The 18,252-nt window shown below is 38.8% G+C and overlaps 1 protein-coding gene, 3 non-coding genes and 1 pseudogene across 6 annotated transcripts; 2 read left to right on the top strand and 3 right to left on the bottom strand.

Annotated features, from left to right (window-relative positions):
* Positions 1–1,384: 1,384 nt before the first annotated feature.
* Positions 1,385–7,348, top strand: LOC140937439 (QRFP-like peptide receptor). Of its 3 annotated transcripts, XM_073387004.1 has the most exons (3): positions 1,385–1,474; positions 2,124–2,190; positions 5,691–7,348. In XM_073387004.1, the coding sequence occupies exon 3, from the start codon at positions 5,778–5,780 to the stop codon at positions 6,690–6,692; it is 915 nt and encodes a 304-aa protein (XP_073243105.1). In that variant the 5' UTR covers positions 1,385–1,474; positions 2,124–2,190; positions 5,691–5,777; the 3' UTR covers positions 6,693–7,348. The 3 variants fall into 3 exon arrangements, with proteins under 3 accessions (XP_073243105.1, XP_073243104.1, XP_073243106.1); XM_073387003.1 differs by lacking the exon at positions 1,385–1,474 and having other exon boundaries at positions 1,987–2,190; XM_073387005.1 differs by lacking the exons at positions 1,385–1,474; positions 2,124–2,190 and adding an exon at positions 3,672–3,750.
* Positions 7,349–8,433: 1,085 nt separating this feature from the next.
* Positions 8,434–8,507, bottom strand: Trnat-agu (transfer RNA threonine (anticodon AGU)). Its single transcript has one exon. It is a non-coding gene; the product is annotated as a tRNA-Thr (tRNA).
* Positions 8,508–8,561: 54 nt separating this feature from the next.
* LOC140937899 (carbohydrate sulfotransferase 11-like) lies at positions 8,562–13,156 on the bottom strand (annotated as a pseudogene).
* Positions 13,157–16,706: 3,550 nt separating this feature from the next.
* Trnat-agu (transfer RNA threonine (anticodon AGU)) lies at positions 16,707–16,780 on the bottom strand. The gene has a single exon. It is a non-coding gene; the product is annotated as a tRNA-Thr (tRNA).
* A 343-nt stretch (positions 16,781–17,123) lies between these two features.
* On the top strand, positions 17,124–17,197 carry Trnat-agu (transfer RNA threonine (anticodon AGU)). Its single transcript has one exon. It is a non-coding gene; the product is annotated as a tRNA-Thr (tRNA).
* The last annotated feature ends 1,055 nt before the right edge of the window (positions 17,198–18,252 follow it).

Here is an 18,252-nt window from a genome sequence, read left to right as displayed (position 1 = left end):
TGAGAGCGGACCAGACTGATTAAGCTAACGATCCTGATCCAGGCAACAGAACTTCAGGCAAACTGACGAGAATTTCTCTCTCGCTCCACCCTTTTTTAGTGGACATAGCGATAAGGGCCTTCAGAGATTCAAGCATCCGTTCTCACACATTATATTGAAACGAAAACATTTCTCATCGGACTTTTTTCAAATTATATTTCGAGGAAATAGTCCACAGTCTCTAACTCCCGATCTGGTTGAAGTGACACCTTTTAGGTCCAGCACAATTTGCAATGTTGCAATGACTTTGAATGGATAACTTTATTCGTGACTTCAAACATAATCTCGCTTCACAAATACCACAACGAAGGTATTTAAATTTTATGCTGTACATAAATTACGTGGAGTATGAGTACCAAAAGTACAAATGCAAAACAGGAAACGGCTAACACTGAACCAAATTAAAAAATATTACAAATATAACATCTTTGCGTAAATTAAACTGTCTATAAGGTGGAAATCCCTCAAGGCTAGCTAGCCGCTCACACTAACATTAAGGAAAATTATCATTTCTTGACTGCATTTTTTTAAAAGAATCTTGGATGAATACATGACTTTTTTTTAAAGTTTTAAATGTATTCACGAAAACACATATAATGATTTTCAGTTTTGATGTGCTAGGAGCTTACATCAAGCCAAGCTGGAACTGACGGTGTCAAACTCAAAGCTAGATTACTTGCTTCGTTTCCTTTCCCAAATCCGATCCTAACAATCAAGTCAATAAAGAAAAAACGACGGAAAGATGATTCTCTCTTGAAAAACTGGCATTATGAGGCGGTTACCGTCGCTTGGTAGACAGTGGGCTGGGTGTAATACTCACCCGCAAGAAAGCTATATACCGGAGAATTAAATTTCAAATCTCAAAAATCGAAATACATTTTGCCATCAAGGAGTCTAGTACTCAAGTATTAGCACTTTGATGCGATATTACAAAGTTGCCCTGATATGTCATGACGGTGCATTTATGCGAATTTTGTTTCCTCTTAGATACCAATCTTTGTGATCATGACACAAGTCATGTACAAGCTTTTCTCAAGTCGTGAAGGGTAAAAAGTAACCGATTTAATTAAACAGAGTAGGACGAGTAGGTTCAAAACGTTTATTAAAAACCTCTGCAGACATTCCGGGGTTAAGAACTCGCTGTCAAGCTAACTTACCACAATACTAACAACAACGCCGAAGATAATAGGTCTAGAAACAAAAACTAATTTCAAAAAAAATAAATCAGATGCTCAAGCTAACTGATCACGATCAGAGCACGCATAAAGGTCATTGAATATTCAATGTTTTTAATCCGTTAAGGAGCATCTTAAACAATATAACTTGGATTATCCTCTGAATTATCATGGGTAAGACGTTCTTAGGGATATATGTTGGGAAGCAAACGTCGCGAGCAGCGTAGAAACGAACTTGAAAGTGCGGAGACGGCCCGAAGGTTAGCTTTAATGGTGGCGCACTTAACTGTAATGGGCCGGAGGGCCCATTCTTTTAGGGGAAGTCCCTGGGTATCCTTTCTCGAAATATTAAGTCTTTTCCGCGAAAAAGTGGGATGGGATGGGGCGGGGGCATGGAGCCACCCGGCTTTACTACCGCTACGGCCATGAGCATTTTACAAGTTATTCCATCTTTTTGTGTTCAATAGCTGCTTCATCAGTCGGTCAAAATGGAAAATCTTGATAGGGAAAGTTTGTAATTATGTTTTGGGGGAACTTCCGGAAGTGAAAAGGGATGTTTCGTGCCTTTTCATCCTTTTAAATCAAGCCTTGCTATCAGACTAGAATTCATTTACCCGAGGCAATGAAAAGCGAGACTGACGAAAGGCGATAAAGAGTTTGGGTCATTTAGCGTTATTTTATTTAATAAAAGACGTTGCCTTTAATCATATCAAGCGCGGGGAATGTGAAAAGTTTATGACACGTGGCTTTGACAAATAGCACAGATATAGTCTATGATTGGTCAGACCTTTTTTATTTAAAAACATCTGATTTTAACATTATTTTCTATTTTGTGTTGACGCACACTTACTCCTCTATCTACAGTATCTATGACAGAAATCGGTAACAAAACACAATTTTCCAATTTAGAAAGCTTAAGGTTGGAAAAAAATTGAAGATTTTACCGCACTCGACCATCTTGGTGCCAAAAGTCTTGGTAAGTATTTTGATATATATTTTTTATTAACTGAACCTTTTTTTACCATTGTTTTCACTTGGCTCTTTATTAGTGTAATAGATTCCTTACTAGGCGATTTTTTTAACTTTTACATTTCGATTTCTTTTTACGTTTGATCCTACCACTAGTCGTGTTTGTTAGTAAAAACCCCTTATTATGTTTATAATAATAATAATAAGAAGAAGAACATCTCAACAGAATTCATGTTGTACTTTATACTGTAACGAAAGCAAATCGCGAGGGGAAAATGAAGACTGAGTAATTTTATTATGTAAAGAAACAACGCCATAGGGGACATGAAATGTGGCTTGCTGATGATTAGAATATTTTAATTAGGACAAAAAGTAGCGCAAGAAAAAAGTATTTCTTCATCATTTCTAAACCAAAATTAAACAAAAAAAGAAACGACTGATTAAAAGTAGGATAACCGAAGGGTACGGTAAATTTTCCTTAATTGACAGTCGCTATTTTCACAACAGGTCAATGGTCAAATTTATCGGAGGTTTTGGTTCCTCTTAATATATGAGTTTTATGACTTAAATTCATTAACTTTCATTCAAATCTTAGCAATCTTAGAAAGAAAAATGTCGGCCTTAAAATAAAAGGTCACTTATGCAGGGCTCTTTTTACGCTTGTCTTGTAGTCTTGTGTAAACAGCTAAATTTTGAAATAATTAAAGGAATAATGCAACAAGCATGGTGGACCAATAAATGTGGCTACTTCACCCGGTTGCCTACCTCACAATTGAAATACAAATTAAGCAACTCCAAGTATATGTCAAAACTGAAAACTTGAAGACACTTTCCGAGGATTAGTTTCAGCGTATAATTTGAGAACTTACAGGTTTTTTTTAAAGAACAATTAAAATGACAAACGATTTCTCTGAGAAGATAACTAAAAACAGCTTTAGGGAATAAATAATATTCATCACGTAAAATAGTATGAGGATTAAAAACGACACGCAACATGAAACGATAACATCTTGCTCGTAAATTGAATTACATAATTCATAGCTAACATCAATCCTAAGGGGCCGACCATTTAACTCTTGAGCGGGGGGGGGGGGGGGGGGGGGGGTTGGGTGATTTTGAAAAAAAAGTTTCTTGCAAGCGCTTGTCGGAAGCAAAAAATTGCATGCAGCACAAATGTAATAGAAAGCTTATGGGAAAAAAAGGGAAAAAAATATCCTGCCAACCAGATTGCTAGAAAAAAAAATTCTTGATAACCAGAAATCACCCACCGCCCCCCCTCAAGAGGTAAATGGTCGGCCCCTAACGTGACACAATTTTATAGAATATATAGTTTACTGTGATTTCAAAACACTGATAACGAGGTCTTGCAGGCCATGTTTCGTTTATGTGGAGGAGATAATGACCAAGACTTCCTCCGCCCCCCCCATGCCCCTTTACTCAACTATTGATTTGTGTATACTGATCACATAGCTGTGAGCAGAGGTTATGCTTTGGAGGAGAGAGAGGCAAGTTTTGGGTGTGCTTTTCGGCGGGGGTGGCTGATTCGAACAAGCGAGAACCTGGCTAGGTAATTAAAACAAATGCAGTTTTATTGTACGAAAAGTCGATTTAAAATTTATCTACACAACCATTGAGTATATTTTTCGAGAAGTTGGTATTATTGGTGGTTACAAATTTGAAACAAGGTTATACACCACGACCAACGCCGGGGTACAGGGAGGTGCGGTTAAAGTGATACACGGCAAAAATACTGTATTTCTAGCGCGTTACGCAACATTTAATATATAGAGATGGCAAAAACAATTATTCAAAAGCACAATAACTCAAGCTTACAAATAGAAATCTCACACAAGATAATTCATTCAACTGAATAAAGTCGTTTAGAGTTCCTTCTGGAGATAGTGCTTTTCCAGACTAAGTTGTAGAAACACTGCGATTTATTGCTGATAAACACCAAAAACCACAATGTTTTTTAAAAACAATGGTACAATCTAGCCCTTAACACTAAACCACATATCAAACATTGCAAGTTTTAGAAATGATCGATATTTTTACCCTTGTAACACGTAAATCAGATCTCTCTACCAGCCAGCAGCACACTCAAATGGCATTTAAAATTATTGCAAGTCCTTTTCTCGATTTTGTTAGTTTTCTACTTTATCGAAAATGGTTCTAATTACATAGTGGATGCACAAGTTATTACTATTAACATTATCAGGTTTATTGCCTATTAATTTTGATTATTTAAAATATGCGTAGTTATCAGTACTTTTATCCCTTTTTGCCTTTTAAAGCTACTTTGCAATGACTACACTGAAAGGCATAACTCTGCAAAAGAACTCGAGTCAGCACGTAGATCAAAAAGAAATTCAGGGTAAAGTGGGGTAAAGTAAAAGTAAATGGGTTGAAGTAAAACTAGGTTGAAAACATTTTAAACTGAATTTCTTTTTAGTGGTCTACAACATCCATGTAAACATTGATACACCAAGCCTGAATCATGATCTATTTTAACAGTACTGATTAACTCTTCTTCAGCATGTTTGTGACCGATCAGAACCAAATTTTATTGAAAATATTAGGCAATGGGTCTTTTAAAATAAGTTTGTTGTCTTGTCTTATTATCAGACCAATTTAAGCAATGCTTTCTCACTTTTATCACTGAGAATATTACCTTTTAATTTTTTAGCGTGGAAGGATAATTACAGTAAAAGGACTTACCCGGAAATCTATATTTTTAAAATTAGCTCTAGCATGTTCCTGTAAAATCCATTCGTTGGCACGTGTAATGTAAACAATGATTAATCAAACATCTGTCTCTCTCTCACACTAATTTTAAGGCTCTTACGCAAGACAAAATTTATCGCTGCTTCGAAAAAAAAACAACTGGGACTTTTAAAGAAGTTTCCATCAAAGCAAAATTGTTGGGCGTGCAAGAACGAAGCTTTCATTCACAACTGACTCCTACAGTAAACTTGGTTAAGTATAAACAGAAACTTATAAGGGGTTGAACAACCCCTTATGAGTTTCTGGTATAAACTGTAGGTTCTAAGCTGATGACTACCTGCGTGCCAGAATTCAAAGCTTCAGAGAAAATTTTAGCTATTATCAAGTCTTTTTTTCTTCAGTATAAACATCTAGACATTGTGTCGGTAAAACAGGGTTTAAAAAAACGTGTGATAGTTCAGTTTTTGGGTAAAAAGGAATCAAATATTATTTGTTTTGACTAATACAGCTATTTAACCACAGAAATCAGGTATACCAATTGATATCTATCATATATTTTCGTGCCCTTTCGATCCATTAAACCGATATTTTAGAATGCGAATATATTTAAATTAATATTAATCACTCATTTAGTCGACAGGGCACAAACTTGACGCCTAATATGTTTTTTAGGCGTTTTTTACTTGTTAGAAGCGATAACGTTGCTCGAAGCTTTAGTGCGAGAATCATTTAGTCCTTAATTGATACTTTTTTCTGATGTTTTCTTCCTTTTTTTCTTGTAAGAGGTTAAAAACACAGACAGATTATTCCAAGGAAGAAGAAATTCCGTCAAGACAGTGATTTCACCTATACTGGGAATTCAACAGCACAATGGGTTACCCAGCAACTAGCAACTATTCATCCGTAAGTGATACAGAGAAGAAGATAAAGCTGGTATTTTTTGTGTTCACATTCCTCCTCGGAGTTACAGGAAACTCGCTCGTTATTGCTATTCTACGGAAGAAGAAACGAAAGTCTGTCAACGACATTCTAATCTTTAACTTGTCAACATCCGACTTGACGTTAATGCTGCTTTCATTGCCTGCTAACGTTTTCCTGCTCGGTGGAATAGACTTTCCCATTTTTTTCTGCAAGTTTATTTCTCCTCTTATGACGGCCACCTTTAACGTCAGCATATTCACTCTGACTTTTATGGCGGTATACCGCTGGCGTGTCATCATAAACTCCCTTCAACCGGAAATGCGTCACAGATTCGTCGTCATATGGATCGCTGCAATTTGGTTTGTTGCAGTACTTCTTCTACTTCCGCTGGTGGTCGTCGCCGAAACGAACAAGATCGGTAGCTGCACGGAGAATTGGGGACTAGACCAAAGTCGCGCTTACACTGTTATCCTGTTCATACTGCAGTACGTACTTCCGCTGCTAACTATCGCCGGCGCGTATGTATTGATTGCAATCGAGATAGGAAAAGCCGAAAAGCGGCATATTTCAAATGCACAGGATCGTGCAGCTTTGGAATTAAGGAGGAAAGAAGACATACAGATAATCAAGATGATGGGAATGATCGTCATATTATTTGCAGTGTGCATGTTGCCCATTCAGGTCGCGTGGTTGATATCGGACTTCGGACCTGACGAATATAACAAAGTAGCCAGTGTGATGCTGAGGATGGCTGATATTGCAGCCTATTTACACGCATGCGTGAATCCCATCATTTACGGAACTATAACGAGATATTTCCGTCGTGAATACATTAAGTACATTAGATCTATTTTTTTCTGCTAAAACTGTTTATGATTGGTTTAAAGTTCTCTGTTGATGTGTCATAACGTGCTAACGCTGACCAAATTTCGATAATTTATGTCAATTCATCAATAAAAGACTAAGTACTGGTAGGATGACGTCGCGCAGAAACAGCGGCCCGGGGAGGCTCAGCTGTTCTAACAATGCTTAGAAATATTTTGAACAGTTACTAAAACAATGGTTTAATTCGCGGTTTTCGGAGAAAACTTCTTCTGTGATTGAGCGATCTTTAACTTTACTCTTAAGCCCAATGGCAACTTATCTTTATCTTTGCTGATGTCTACTGTTGTTTCTGTCAGGTACAAAACAGAGGTCACAGGTCACAGGTCACATGACGTGCAGGTCACTGCTTTATTGATAAATAACTGAGATAAACAGTTTCCTCTTAAGCTAAAACTCTATTTCGGATGGTGAAAAAGAACCTGAACAAATTCAGGCTTGACCGGGAATCGAACCCTGGCCTATGTTTTTTCATGTTCTTTTTCATCCGCTTAGGTTTTTGATTCAACGCGAGGATCATTTCCCCTTTCATATCTGTATCTGGAGTTCAAAATATGAGTCATTTTATATATTTCCATTCAAGTCTAATGTAAATTATTTTTAACATTCGGACGCAAAGGAAGCAAATAAAGTTATGTGTTAAAAATATATTTAAAAATATGCTTTGCAGCTGTCACGCGTTAGCGCAGCTTAGCGAGAAAGCCCTCTATTCATTTATGTCGACAAAACAAATAAACAATACGTTCGAACCTAGCTCGAATCGCTCTAATACGGGCACCGAAGGGACAGAGTGAAGTGTCTGCATTAGGGAGGTGTCCGTATAAAAGAGGTCACTACGATGACGTCACTTTTATGACTCCACTTACAGTTTAAAGTGTTCAGTAGCTAAAACCAGGCTCACACTCGTCTTTAAACTGCATTTAAACTTGATTTATTAATTTACAGTACAAAGATGGCTGTCTTTTGTTGCATACAACATTGTACATCTCAGCGACAAAGTAAGTAAAGTCGTAGACAAATCACTGTTTTAAAACGAAACGAGCTACAGCGCAATGCGACATGTAAAAAGATGCAACATAAAGCACAATTCTGAAAGCGTCTTTCGCTATGTATGACTTGTTCGAGTGCCTGTGCTCCTATATGGACAATGCAAACCTAACCTCCATTTCATCTCACCTGTGGCCGATAGTTCTTTAGCCCTCGCAAATAAAAATGCAGTAAACAGTAACTAGAGTACAACATGTAATAGAAAAGATCTTTATGCTATCTGTAGTTATTCAAGCCTGAAAAAGTCGGTTATGTTCCTCTGTGCACCTTTCGCAAATCGTTGTTTGATATTCAGTGACTGGACTTTTGAAATCACCTTGCACAGCTCATCAGCCAGACGAGATTCACCTTGTGCAGATTCACCTGATCGGGATTAGGGATTCACCTGATCACCGGTAGGGTCCGTAATAAAGCCGACACCAGGGTCCCTCTTTTTCCCGTCCCTTGAGCGAGGCTGGTCTATCTTTGCACGACGTTTCCTCGACGTAGCCTGTGAGGGGGGACGTCTGTACACAGGCTACCTCGACGCTTATTTTGAGTGATGAAAATATGGCAAATAAATAATCTGCCTTTGAAAAAAAATGTTTCATAATACATCTGATGTTTTTTCGTTTCATGTTTCTCAATATACGGGATGAAAAAAGTAAGGTAAAAAAAAGTGTGCAGTGTTTATATAAGGCACCGATGGGATTCGAACCCATGACCTCCTGTTTACTAGACAGGCGCTCTAACCAACTGAGCTACGGCGCCCCTCGGTTCACAGCTTCCGTACTTTTTACACATGTTCGATCTCGGAGTGAAGCTCTACGGACCCCCAGAATCACCACTGAGGATAGACATAGGAATATCATATCCGAACGTTTCAGAATCCCCACGAAATATTCTTATAAGCCTGTTTAGTATAGGTGCTTGGAGAGCTGTGAATAGAAAACAGGAATCTTTGACGAAGTCTTTGAAGGTTTAATCTCTGGAAGCGATACGTTCGCATGTTTCAAGCTAGAAATTTCGAAAACATGGCGGACATCTTTTTCGAGATTTTCAAATCCACCGATGAAGTCATAATCGATTCCACAAGGACGACAAAGTTTGTCGAATGTTTGCCAGTGTTCGTTACGAAACTCGTCATTTTCATGGAGTCTTACAACGAAATTGACAAACTCTTCGAATGTTATGATCGATTTATAGCTTGTTTCCGCCCCGCTCACGTATCTCGTAGACGCGATGTCAGGTCTCCACAAAGAATAGAACACTGGATCATAGTTATTTAGTTAATATAAAAATTTATCAATGTATGCTGACAGTACCCGTTTGAAAGGTTCTCGGACAAACAAGAACTTGAAATACGATTTCATCATTTGTTCAGATTCATTTTGGGGATAATCAGCCAAAAACTTAAAGTTGCTTGGATCGTGAACCCAGACATCAGATTCCGAAGGATTGAGCTGCACCATGACTTTCTTCCACTGAGTACAGCCTACTTTTGGAATGTAACAGTAGAGGGTCTTGAACTTCTCGTTGACTATGATGTTAATTAGTTCTGTAGTATTAACTGTTTCGTTTATCCTTTTAGTTCTTTGGCAAAATTCCCTCAAACTTGCTTTCCTTTTCAAGTTCACAACTTCAATGCTGTCGGCACTACTGGGCTGGAAACCGAGAGATGGTCTTAGCATATGCGATCGTTTCAGCGAGTTTTGGTTCTCTGGCAAGTTGTTCATTCTATATAACCTGGAGAATTATAAAGAGAGCGAAACTAAAACATGATAGGTGAAAACATAGGCAGACCACCCTCTGTTTGTGTTTTGATACTAAAACCTGAGTATCAGTCTGTCGGCTTTACAGACGAAATACAGATGATCATTTTCCTTAAAAAAATTTGATTGGAAATGTTTTAATAGAAATTTAAACGAAATGTTAACTGAGTCATGTGTCTTCTTTTTTCGCCTCCTGCGTGCTGTTGAATAAAATTGTTATTATTACCTATTAACGATCACTAAAACATCCCTACAAACCCTTATAATATTTCAGATACGCAACAACGATCACTCCTGAGCTTGGTCAGCTTGGGGGTACCCGTGGTACATGCTCAGCATACGAAGATCATTTTAATTTCAACAAAGGAATAAAAAGACTGGCCTTCTGCTGCCCGCTTTCGTTGACTGCCTTGTCCGGAATTTATAAGAATTTCCGATTGTGCGAGAAATTTGAGATTCGCAATCAATCGTTCCAAGTTTGGCCGACTTCTGTAGCGACCTAAATATCAGGTTTAGTAGGTGATTAAGAATTAAGTAGTTGAATTAAAACACAACGGACCTGTTTGGTTGCTGGTGTGCTGAAGTCTGTAAATAAATAAATAAATAAATAAATAAATAAATAAGCTACTTTAGTTATTACAGCGTATTAACAGCTAGCAATATCTAAAATGAGGAGATGGGTTGGATTGACTGTTTGGCGCCTACAGAACCAAGTAAATCAACCTCGTCCCCAAGCTCTTCTCGTTTTCCAAGATGCCATCGCGATATTGGAAAACGAGAGGAGCTTGGGGACAAGGTTGCCAAATGAACATAAGTCCATAATAAATAGATGTCTCTAGTTACCGTATTTCCTCCAATAATAGCCGTCCCTCGATTAATCCCTCCCCTTTTGACGGAAATATTCAGAGTAATCGCCTCCCGCGAATAATCACCCCTCCCCATCTCCCCTCACTATCTTCTCGTCCTTTTATTCCCTCCCTGTTCAAGTGCAATGTGATCCAGCATAACTGATCAGTGACGATTCAAGATATGAATCAAGGAACTAAAGTTGGAACACTGAAAAAGCCCATGTTCAGTTTGTTTGATGTGATCAGTTTTTTATTTAATGGCAAAGAAAAAAAAAATTTAGGGCAAGACTTCCAGTGAGTAATATTTGAAATAATGGCCTCCCTCGAATAATCGCCTTCCCTCGAATAATCGTCCCCGGCCATTATTCGAGTAATGATACGGTAGGTTCCACTACATTTTACTTTTGACCTAAACAAAATGTACCTCAACCATAATTATTTAGTCCGCGGAGTTTTTGAAAAAATAACTTAGCATTGGCTAGCTCGTCATGGTCCTCCACTAGATCAGGCGACAGTTGTAAACTTCCTCAACCACACCAGTGCAATCGGACGCGCAGGAAATGATTCAGGGATAGCTGATTTCATCATCTAATGACTGGTGCTTTGTATCAGTGGTTCAAAATAAGTCTGATGGTGTGAAAACCGAGCGGCAAAGTTGTGGACGCAGATAATGACGCTATGACGAACGGGGCAAATCGCCGCAGAAATACAGCTGGACAAAGGTGAACCGCCATAGTGTTGAACCGTGGACGCGGTTAAATTAATCTGAGATTGCACCTTGGCAAGAAGAGAAGTCTTAGTCAGGAAAATCAGGTTGTACTCTTTAAGAGGAGATATAATCATTTTTCAAGGACACCGAACGACAGCTTTCTTGGCCTAAATTATGCTGAAACTATTTTAGGATATAAAGAGAGAATGAGCCAAGAAGTGTTCTTAAAAGTGCTTTTAAAGGCCTGCAACTTAGTGTGTTATAAGAAGTCATGTGTAATTTATTTTTATCTTTTCAGTCATAATCGGGTTCCTGCGAATTTACCTGCTCTTTCCAATTATTTAATGGTTTACTGAGAACTTAACATTTTCTGATCTGCCTCTTTCCACTAAATTGCTATTTCCAAAGCAGGAAGTTTTAGGGATCCTTTAAATTTCAGCGAACCGGTCATGAAGAAATTTTACATTCTTTCTCGAGCTATGGAAATTACTCGACAATACAGTCGACTTCCGATAACTCGAACGAAAAATGTTGGAGTTATCGGGAGTTCGAAGCAAAGAAGCAAAATGATGGGTAGGGAATGCAAGTATCATTCACGGGGATGGACACTGAATTTGAACTGGAGTGACAAAAAAAGTGGAGACAAAGAATAGGCACCTTTGTTTTGAAATAAATTCAGTGCTTCGGACTTCAGTACAGTGGTCCACTGTTTATTTCCCACTTACCTACCTCACTTTTTGCCCCTGGCAATAACAATAACTACAACTTCTTGATGCTCTCTCCTCCGAGAGTCCTGTTGTTTTTGTGGGGAGGCTGGGGGAAAGAAAAAGAGTGCGCGGGGCAGGATAGGAAGGGGGAAAAGTTCCCCGCGCGCTTTCAATTTTTTCGATTATTGCTATTTTCTCAGGGATACCCAGAGGAAGCCGCTACGGAGGAGAGAGTTCTTGATAGAAAAAAGCATTTTTATTGACAATTCAACAGAGTGCGGGGGTGTGTTCGAGCAACTTGCTCGCTACACGATGAGATACATACAGTTGACTCCCGATAACTCGAACCCTCGCTAACTCGAACCTCCCGCTTACTGATTTCCCCTGGATTTCCTTTATGATTTTGCTGTAATTTTACGCTTGGTAACACCAACCCTCGATAACTCAAAAACCTCCCGCCAACTCGAAGTAATTTTTGTTTGCCTTCAGATTATTTTAAAAATTTTCTATATAATTTTACCCTCGATAACGGACCCTCATAACTCGAACCCTGCTTTAAGCACTTGAGTCGCTTAATTTGAAAGTGCCACTGAAACGAAAAATCAAAGCGGCTAGCTATTTCGCACTTAAATCGTTTTACCAATCTTAGAATAACACTCTTGTTGTGAAGTATTTTGAAAGTTATTTTTAAGACGGATCTATCTTATCTTTTAAGTTTAGTTTTTGTTTCATTAAGTCTTGTTTTTGTCTACGTACTGTTTTCCTGTTTTGACCTTTTGTTTTTACTTGTACTTGAATTTATACTTAGATCACGAATTTACTTATTGCCATATTAGGAATGTTATTCGCTTGGCATTGTCAGAAGTTAGTTTTTTTTACTGGTGGTCGTGTTTGTGGAGTTAGAGTTGACCTTCGTTATTTGGTACTTATCAGTTGCGGCTGTGCGTAGGCTAGTCTATTCCCTAACAATAATAAACCTGTTGCAATGTTAGCGATAAGATATAAAATAGAAACTCTTCCGGTCAGCTAACCCAAACATGTCCAGCTTTGGCTATTAAAACCGCTACTATACTTGAACTAGTAAGTAGGAGAAGTAGGAGAAGTAGGAAGTAAGTTAGTGAAAAAGTGGAAGAGTTAGAAGATTAAGAAGAATAAAGGCAAGATGTGAATCAGATTCCTGGTGCTTCTTGTCGAGCAGACATTTATAGACTTGTAGGTTATGGCGTCTCAAGTATAAACTGAAACGGGCACAAGACGCTGTCATTATGCGTCTAGACGAACTTTCCTTCGAAAGACGTGTTGAATGACGCACTACGACAGGTAGTTCCTCAACCTCGTTCCCAGGGTTCTCTGGGAACGAGGTTGGTAGTTCCTCTGGACGCATAATGCGTCTCGTGCCGGTACTAGAGACGCATAACCAGATGAACTACAAAATGTTTGCCCAAGTAATATAATGCGTCCTTACTATAAAAACGGCTAAGAAATATCTTGATATCACCTCTCACACTATCTGGTATCTGGTGCAAATACTCAGAATACAGTGCTAACTTACCATTTATCTGAAGAGATAATCCGTTGCCTTCCCACCGTTAGTGAGAATTACAGAATGCCGCAGAGATGCCACGAGAAATAACGACAAAACAGCGAGTCTGACAGAAAGGCCGTGGTTTTGCATGGTTGACTAAGTGCTGTTTTGGATTGTTGATCTCAGCGCCACTAATACTTTTTACGTGTCGTTTATTGGAGAATTCACGGCATGCAACCAGGTTTCGTTGTTGCTAACAACCACTTTTTGTACCGAATGATTTACCAATCTGAATGCCCTTTTTGTTGAATTTTATTTTGTATTTATTTTATTGTATAATTTGAAAAGTAAGCAAAATACAAAAGGAACTCATTCATAGCCATAGAAGACTGACAGGCAGTGACGGAGCCATAATTCATACAGGAGATGTAGAGAGGAGAGGAAAGCAAACCGCAAAGGCGTGTGTTCCTTGGCTTCCTTGGAGACAACTTGTTGTTACCCGCAGCCAACAAAAAAATCAACTACAATATCGCTGGCGGTGTAAATTTTCAATAAAAAAAATTGATAATAAGAACAATAATAATTATCATTATAAAAGTAAATTATGATTGTCATACCTTAGAGGTAATCTTTTTCACTAAGTCGAAATGTCGCAACTTAACTCTATTTCACGTTGTTTGATCAGTCCCTGCAAAAGTCTTCTTGACTGTAACGTTGTCAATTTTTTTAAAAGCTCTATAACTTTGACAATTCTATACGTAGAAGCCATGTCATACCACAACAAGATAACATTTCCCATAAAATATCTTCTCATGTCACATCTAGGGTGTTGACGTCATCAGTCACGTGACCATTGCTGAATTAGGGTTTTTTGTAGCTGTGACAAGATTTCATTATTGGGTTAAAATAAAATAGCATATTTGAGGTTTTGGCTGTGTGGAGCATTTAAAAATAACCAGTTGACGTCCGGCATTTAAAATTTAAGGGGGCAATGAACATGGGCGAAAAAGTCGAGAGACTAGGCTGAAAGCAGGAAAAAATGTTCTACAATTATGTTGGTTGAATTATGTTCTACATGTTCTACCTAATAAAAAGGATCGCTTCTGAAATCGGGGCCATGAGACCTGGTTCCCCAGGCTACATTTCATCTTATATGTCAAGCTGTAATTCAACCTCACTTCGACTACTGTAGTGGTGTTTGGGGAACCCGTGGGATAATTTTACAAGATAAGCAGCAAAAACTGCATAATGGAGCAGCCCGCGTTCTCACATTCTCAAGTTATGACGTTGATGCTGGTCAATTTTGGGGTGGAAAAATCTTGACCGCCAACGAAACATACCGTCATGGTTCTCAAATGCCTACATGGGTTAGCTCCGGACTATTTAGCATCAAGATTATCTCAGCGCAGTACAAGTTACAACCTAAGGGACTCCGAGAACAAACTTAATGTTCGATTACCACGCACAAATTATTTCAAAAAGGTTTTAGTTATAGTGTGGCACTACACTATGCAATAGCCTTCCTTGCAAGGCATGGTGCACATCACTGTTCCCTCGAGTCGTTCAAACGTGCCATCAGTAAACCTCTTTAAGGCACGGTATTCACGGAAAGCAGCTTTTTAACATACTGTAGTTTAATGTTTAGTTTAATATAATCATAGTTGTGTAGTTATATTTTGAGATCTCTTCGTAACTAGCTGATGGATGACCCGTGCATGGTTAAATGGTGTTTATCTATCTATCTTCAATTGCACTAAATAAGACTGTTAATTTTTGGGGGAAGAATTTGACTCAAGCTTTCTTCGCAGCCTGGTAATAACCAAATTAGGAAGTTTCAGCCCACTCAAAAGAATCCCATGATGACAAAGTAGACAGTAGCAACGGCCGGCCCAGTCTCTCACGAAATCTGAGGATGTCCAATGGAGCGTTTTCACTCACGTGGCCAGTATTTATGCAAACGTATTGGAACAAAATAAAGGATTTACAGAAGGAAAGAGTTCAACTCCCACAGGACTTGTTTGGAACACCAACTTGGCCGCCGTTTTATTGTTTTGGAACACCAACACTGCACCAAATTGGCCACCGCGACGTCATGTGAAAACGCTCTACAGAGTTATTGGACTGGCCCCAGTGGCTGTTAAGGTGATTCCCTAGTTTTGCACTGCGCATCTCTTACTGCGCATAACAAGATGGCCGCCGTAAAAAAGAGCGTGTGAAGTAATATTATTAAAATGAAGTTGACTGAAGAGAAACGCTATTGGAATTTTTGCTTGCTGTTGTTTCTTGCCGAGGTGAGACTCAATGTGTTGGGAATGTGCATAACGTAAGCAGTACGCGTGTTGCTGAGTTCGACCTCCTCTCGGAGAACCTCGATAGTGGATGTTTAACTTGTGCTTACTCACTTTGATTTTCATTTAAACACTTTCTTTATCACATTGTGTCCTAAATGTGATATCTCGATGTAAATTCTGTAAAAACGGATTTTTTAATACTTTCTTCCCCTTTTCGCATACATTCTATTTTGAAACTCGCCCCAGTCCTCTCTCAAAAATCGGAGAAAATGCGTCTGGTGCGCACTTTCTGCAGCTCTACCGCAAAAACGAGTACGGTGACCCCCATTTTTTATTTCATGATTTTAATAAGGACAGTGCTTCCTTTCGATGAGAAAAAAATTGGCACAATTCTATGTTCAGTTTTTTGGCAATTTTACTAAATTGTACGGATTGAGCCATCACGGGTCGAAAAGCGCGCGTCCAATTTAATTCTACTTTGGAGCGTAAAGTAAAAACAAGGACATTAAAAGGCATTTTTCTGGTACGTAAGTGGATAAACAATACATTAAAGTCAAATTCTGTGTGATGTCACATGAATCATCGAAAAAATCTCTTCCTTTTGTCTAGTTTTGCGCTGCCCGCTGTTTTTGTAAAAGTGTCCTAAATAGCCGTATTTGTCAGCATTGTGACGTCAAAACGAGCACGGTGACCCCCACTTTTTATTACTTTTTTATCATCGTCTTGACTTGTTACATCAGTGTACCAAGTTTTAGCTAAAATCTATGTTAGGTTCTTTTACTATGGAATCACCTTAAAACGTTTGATAGCGCTATCCTCCGGATAAATCACAATACAGCGGATAATTATTTAGGGAATTCTCTGGGCGTAGTTATCTAACTTTTGAACAACTAGGGCCTGTGTCAGTCGACACCAGGGTCTCTCTTCTTCCCATCCTTTGAGTGAGGTTGGTCTCTCTTTGCACGAAGTTTCCTCGACGCTTATTTTGAGTGATGAAAAGATGGGAAATATATACATAATCTGCCTTTCAAAAATATGTTCACATTACATCTGAAGTTTTTTCTTTCCACGTTTCTCAATATACGAGATGAAAAAAGTAAGGTAAAAAACAGTGTCTGAGGCACCGATGGGATTCGAACCCATGACCTCCTGTTTACTAGACAGGCGCTCTAACCAACTGAGCTACGGCACCTCTCGCTTCACAGTTTGTGCGCGTTTTACACATCATCAATCTCGGAGTGAAACTCTACGGACCCCAGCATTACCACTGAAGATGGACATAGGAACATCATATTCGAACATTTCAGAATCCCCACGAAATATTCTTATAAGCCTGTTTAGTAGCTGCTTGGAGAGTTGTGAGTAGAAAAAAGGAATCTTTGAAGAAGTCTTTGAAGGTTTAATCTCTTGAAGCGATATGTTCGCTTGTTTCAAGCCAGAAATTTCCAAAATATGACGGACTTCTTTTTCGAGATTTTCAAATCCACCAATAAAGTCGTAATCGATTCCACAAGTGCGCAAACTGTGAACCGAGAGGCGCCGTAGCTCAGTTGGTTAGAGCGCCTGTCTAGTAAACAGGAGGTCATGGGTTCGAATCCCATCGGTGCCTTATATAGACACTGCTTTTCACCTTACTTTTTTTCACCCCGAAACATGAAACGAAAAAACATTAGATGTAATATGAAACATATTTATGAAAGGCAGATTATTTATTTGCCATTTAGTTTCATCACTCAAAATAAGCGTCGAGGAAACTTCGTGCAAAGAGAGACCAACCTCGCTCAAGGGAGGGGAGGAAGAGAGATCATACTTACAAAACATGTAAAAATCATGAATCTTCGGCTCGGGAATCATGAATAACGCGACTTTGAGAAAAGCTCAACAAAGTACACGTATAAATTATTTGCGTTCGATCCAGGGAATGCAGGATATGGCGTCTCAGAGAGTTCAATTTTCCAAAATTTTTTCCCGGGGAGCATGCCCCCGGACCCCCTACGTAACTCTTGTAATCGGGGTTGATAGTCCGCTTGTTTCTCTAGTAACCTGGTGCTTAATGTTCAGTTATAAGAATAAAATCCATATTTAGACCAAACCAATGCCACTGAGAAAATCACCAACCGGGTCATCAGAGGGACAGAAAAATATCAGAAAATAGCATTTCTGTTTGCAAAACTTTGTTGCTTTCATTGACATTAATATAATATCACTTAACTGCTAACTTTTCATTTACCTGTTAACTACTATTTTTTTGGCCAATTATCAGTTAACTACTATTTTTTGGCCAAATATCAGTTAACTGTTGACCCCATTCGCACCCTCTGGGCTAGCCTGTGTACAGACGTCCCCCTCCCTCAGAAAAAAATAGGTTTTTTTCTGCGAGAGGGGGAACGTTTGTACACGGGCTACCAGTGGGCTAGCGACTCACGTGTATCCCGGGTATTCTGATAGTAGTAATAGACAAGGCCGAAGTCTTATGGTGTTTAAAGAACCCTTTACAAAAAGCTACGTTGATATTAAAGCCATGACTGGTCCTAAGCTTAAGGCGCGTAGAATTAGCAGGCAAAAGGGGCCCCTATATTCTGGTTACTTTTGGATGGTTAAAAAACGTTAGTGCTAACGGATGCAACATTGTTGGCCAACAACTCCCAACATTGTCGGGCCAAC

The sequence above is a fragment of the Porites lutea genome, chromosome 5 (assembly GCF_958299795.1).
Source record: "Porites lutea chromosome 5, jaPorLute2.1, whole genome shotgun sequence".
NCBI lineage: Eukaryota > Metazoa > Cnidaria > Anthozoa > Scleractinia > Poritidae > Porites > Porites lutea.
This window is presented reverse-complemented; position numbering and strand designations above follow the sequence as displayed.

Coding starts and splice junctions, on each gene's coding strand:
- LOC140937439 (XM_073387004.1), top strand. CDS start 5,778: ATGGGTTACCCAGCAACTAGCAACTATTCATCCGTAAGTGATACAGAG.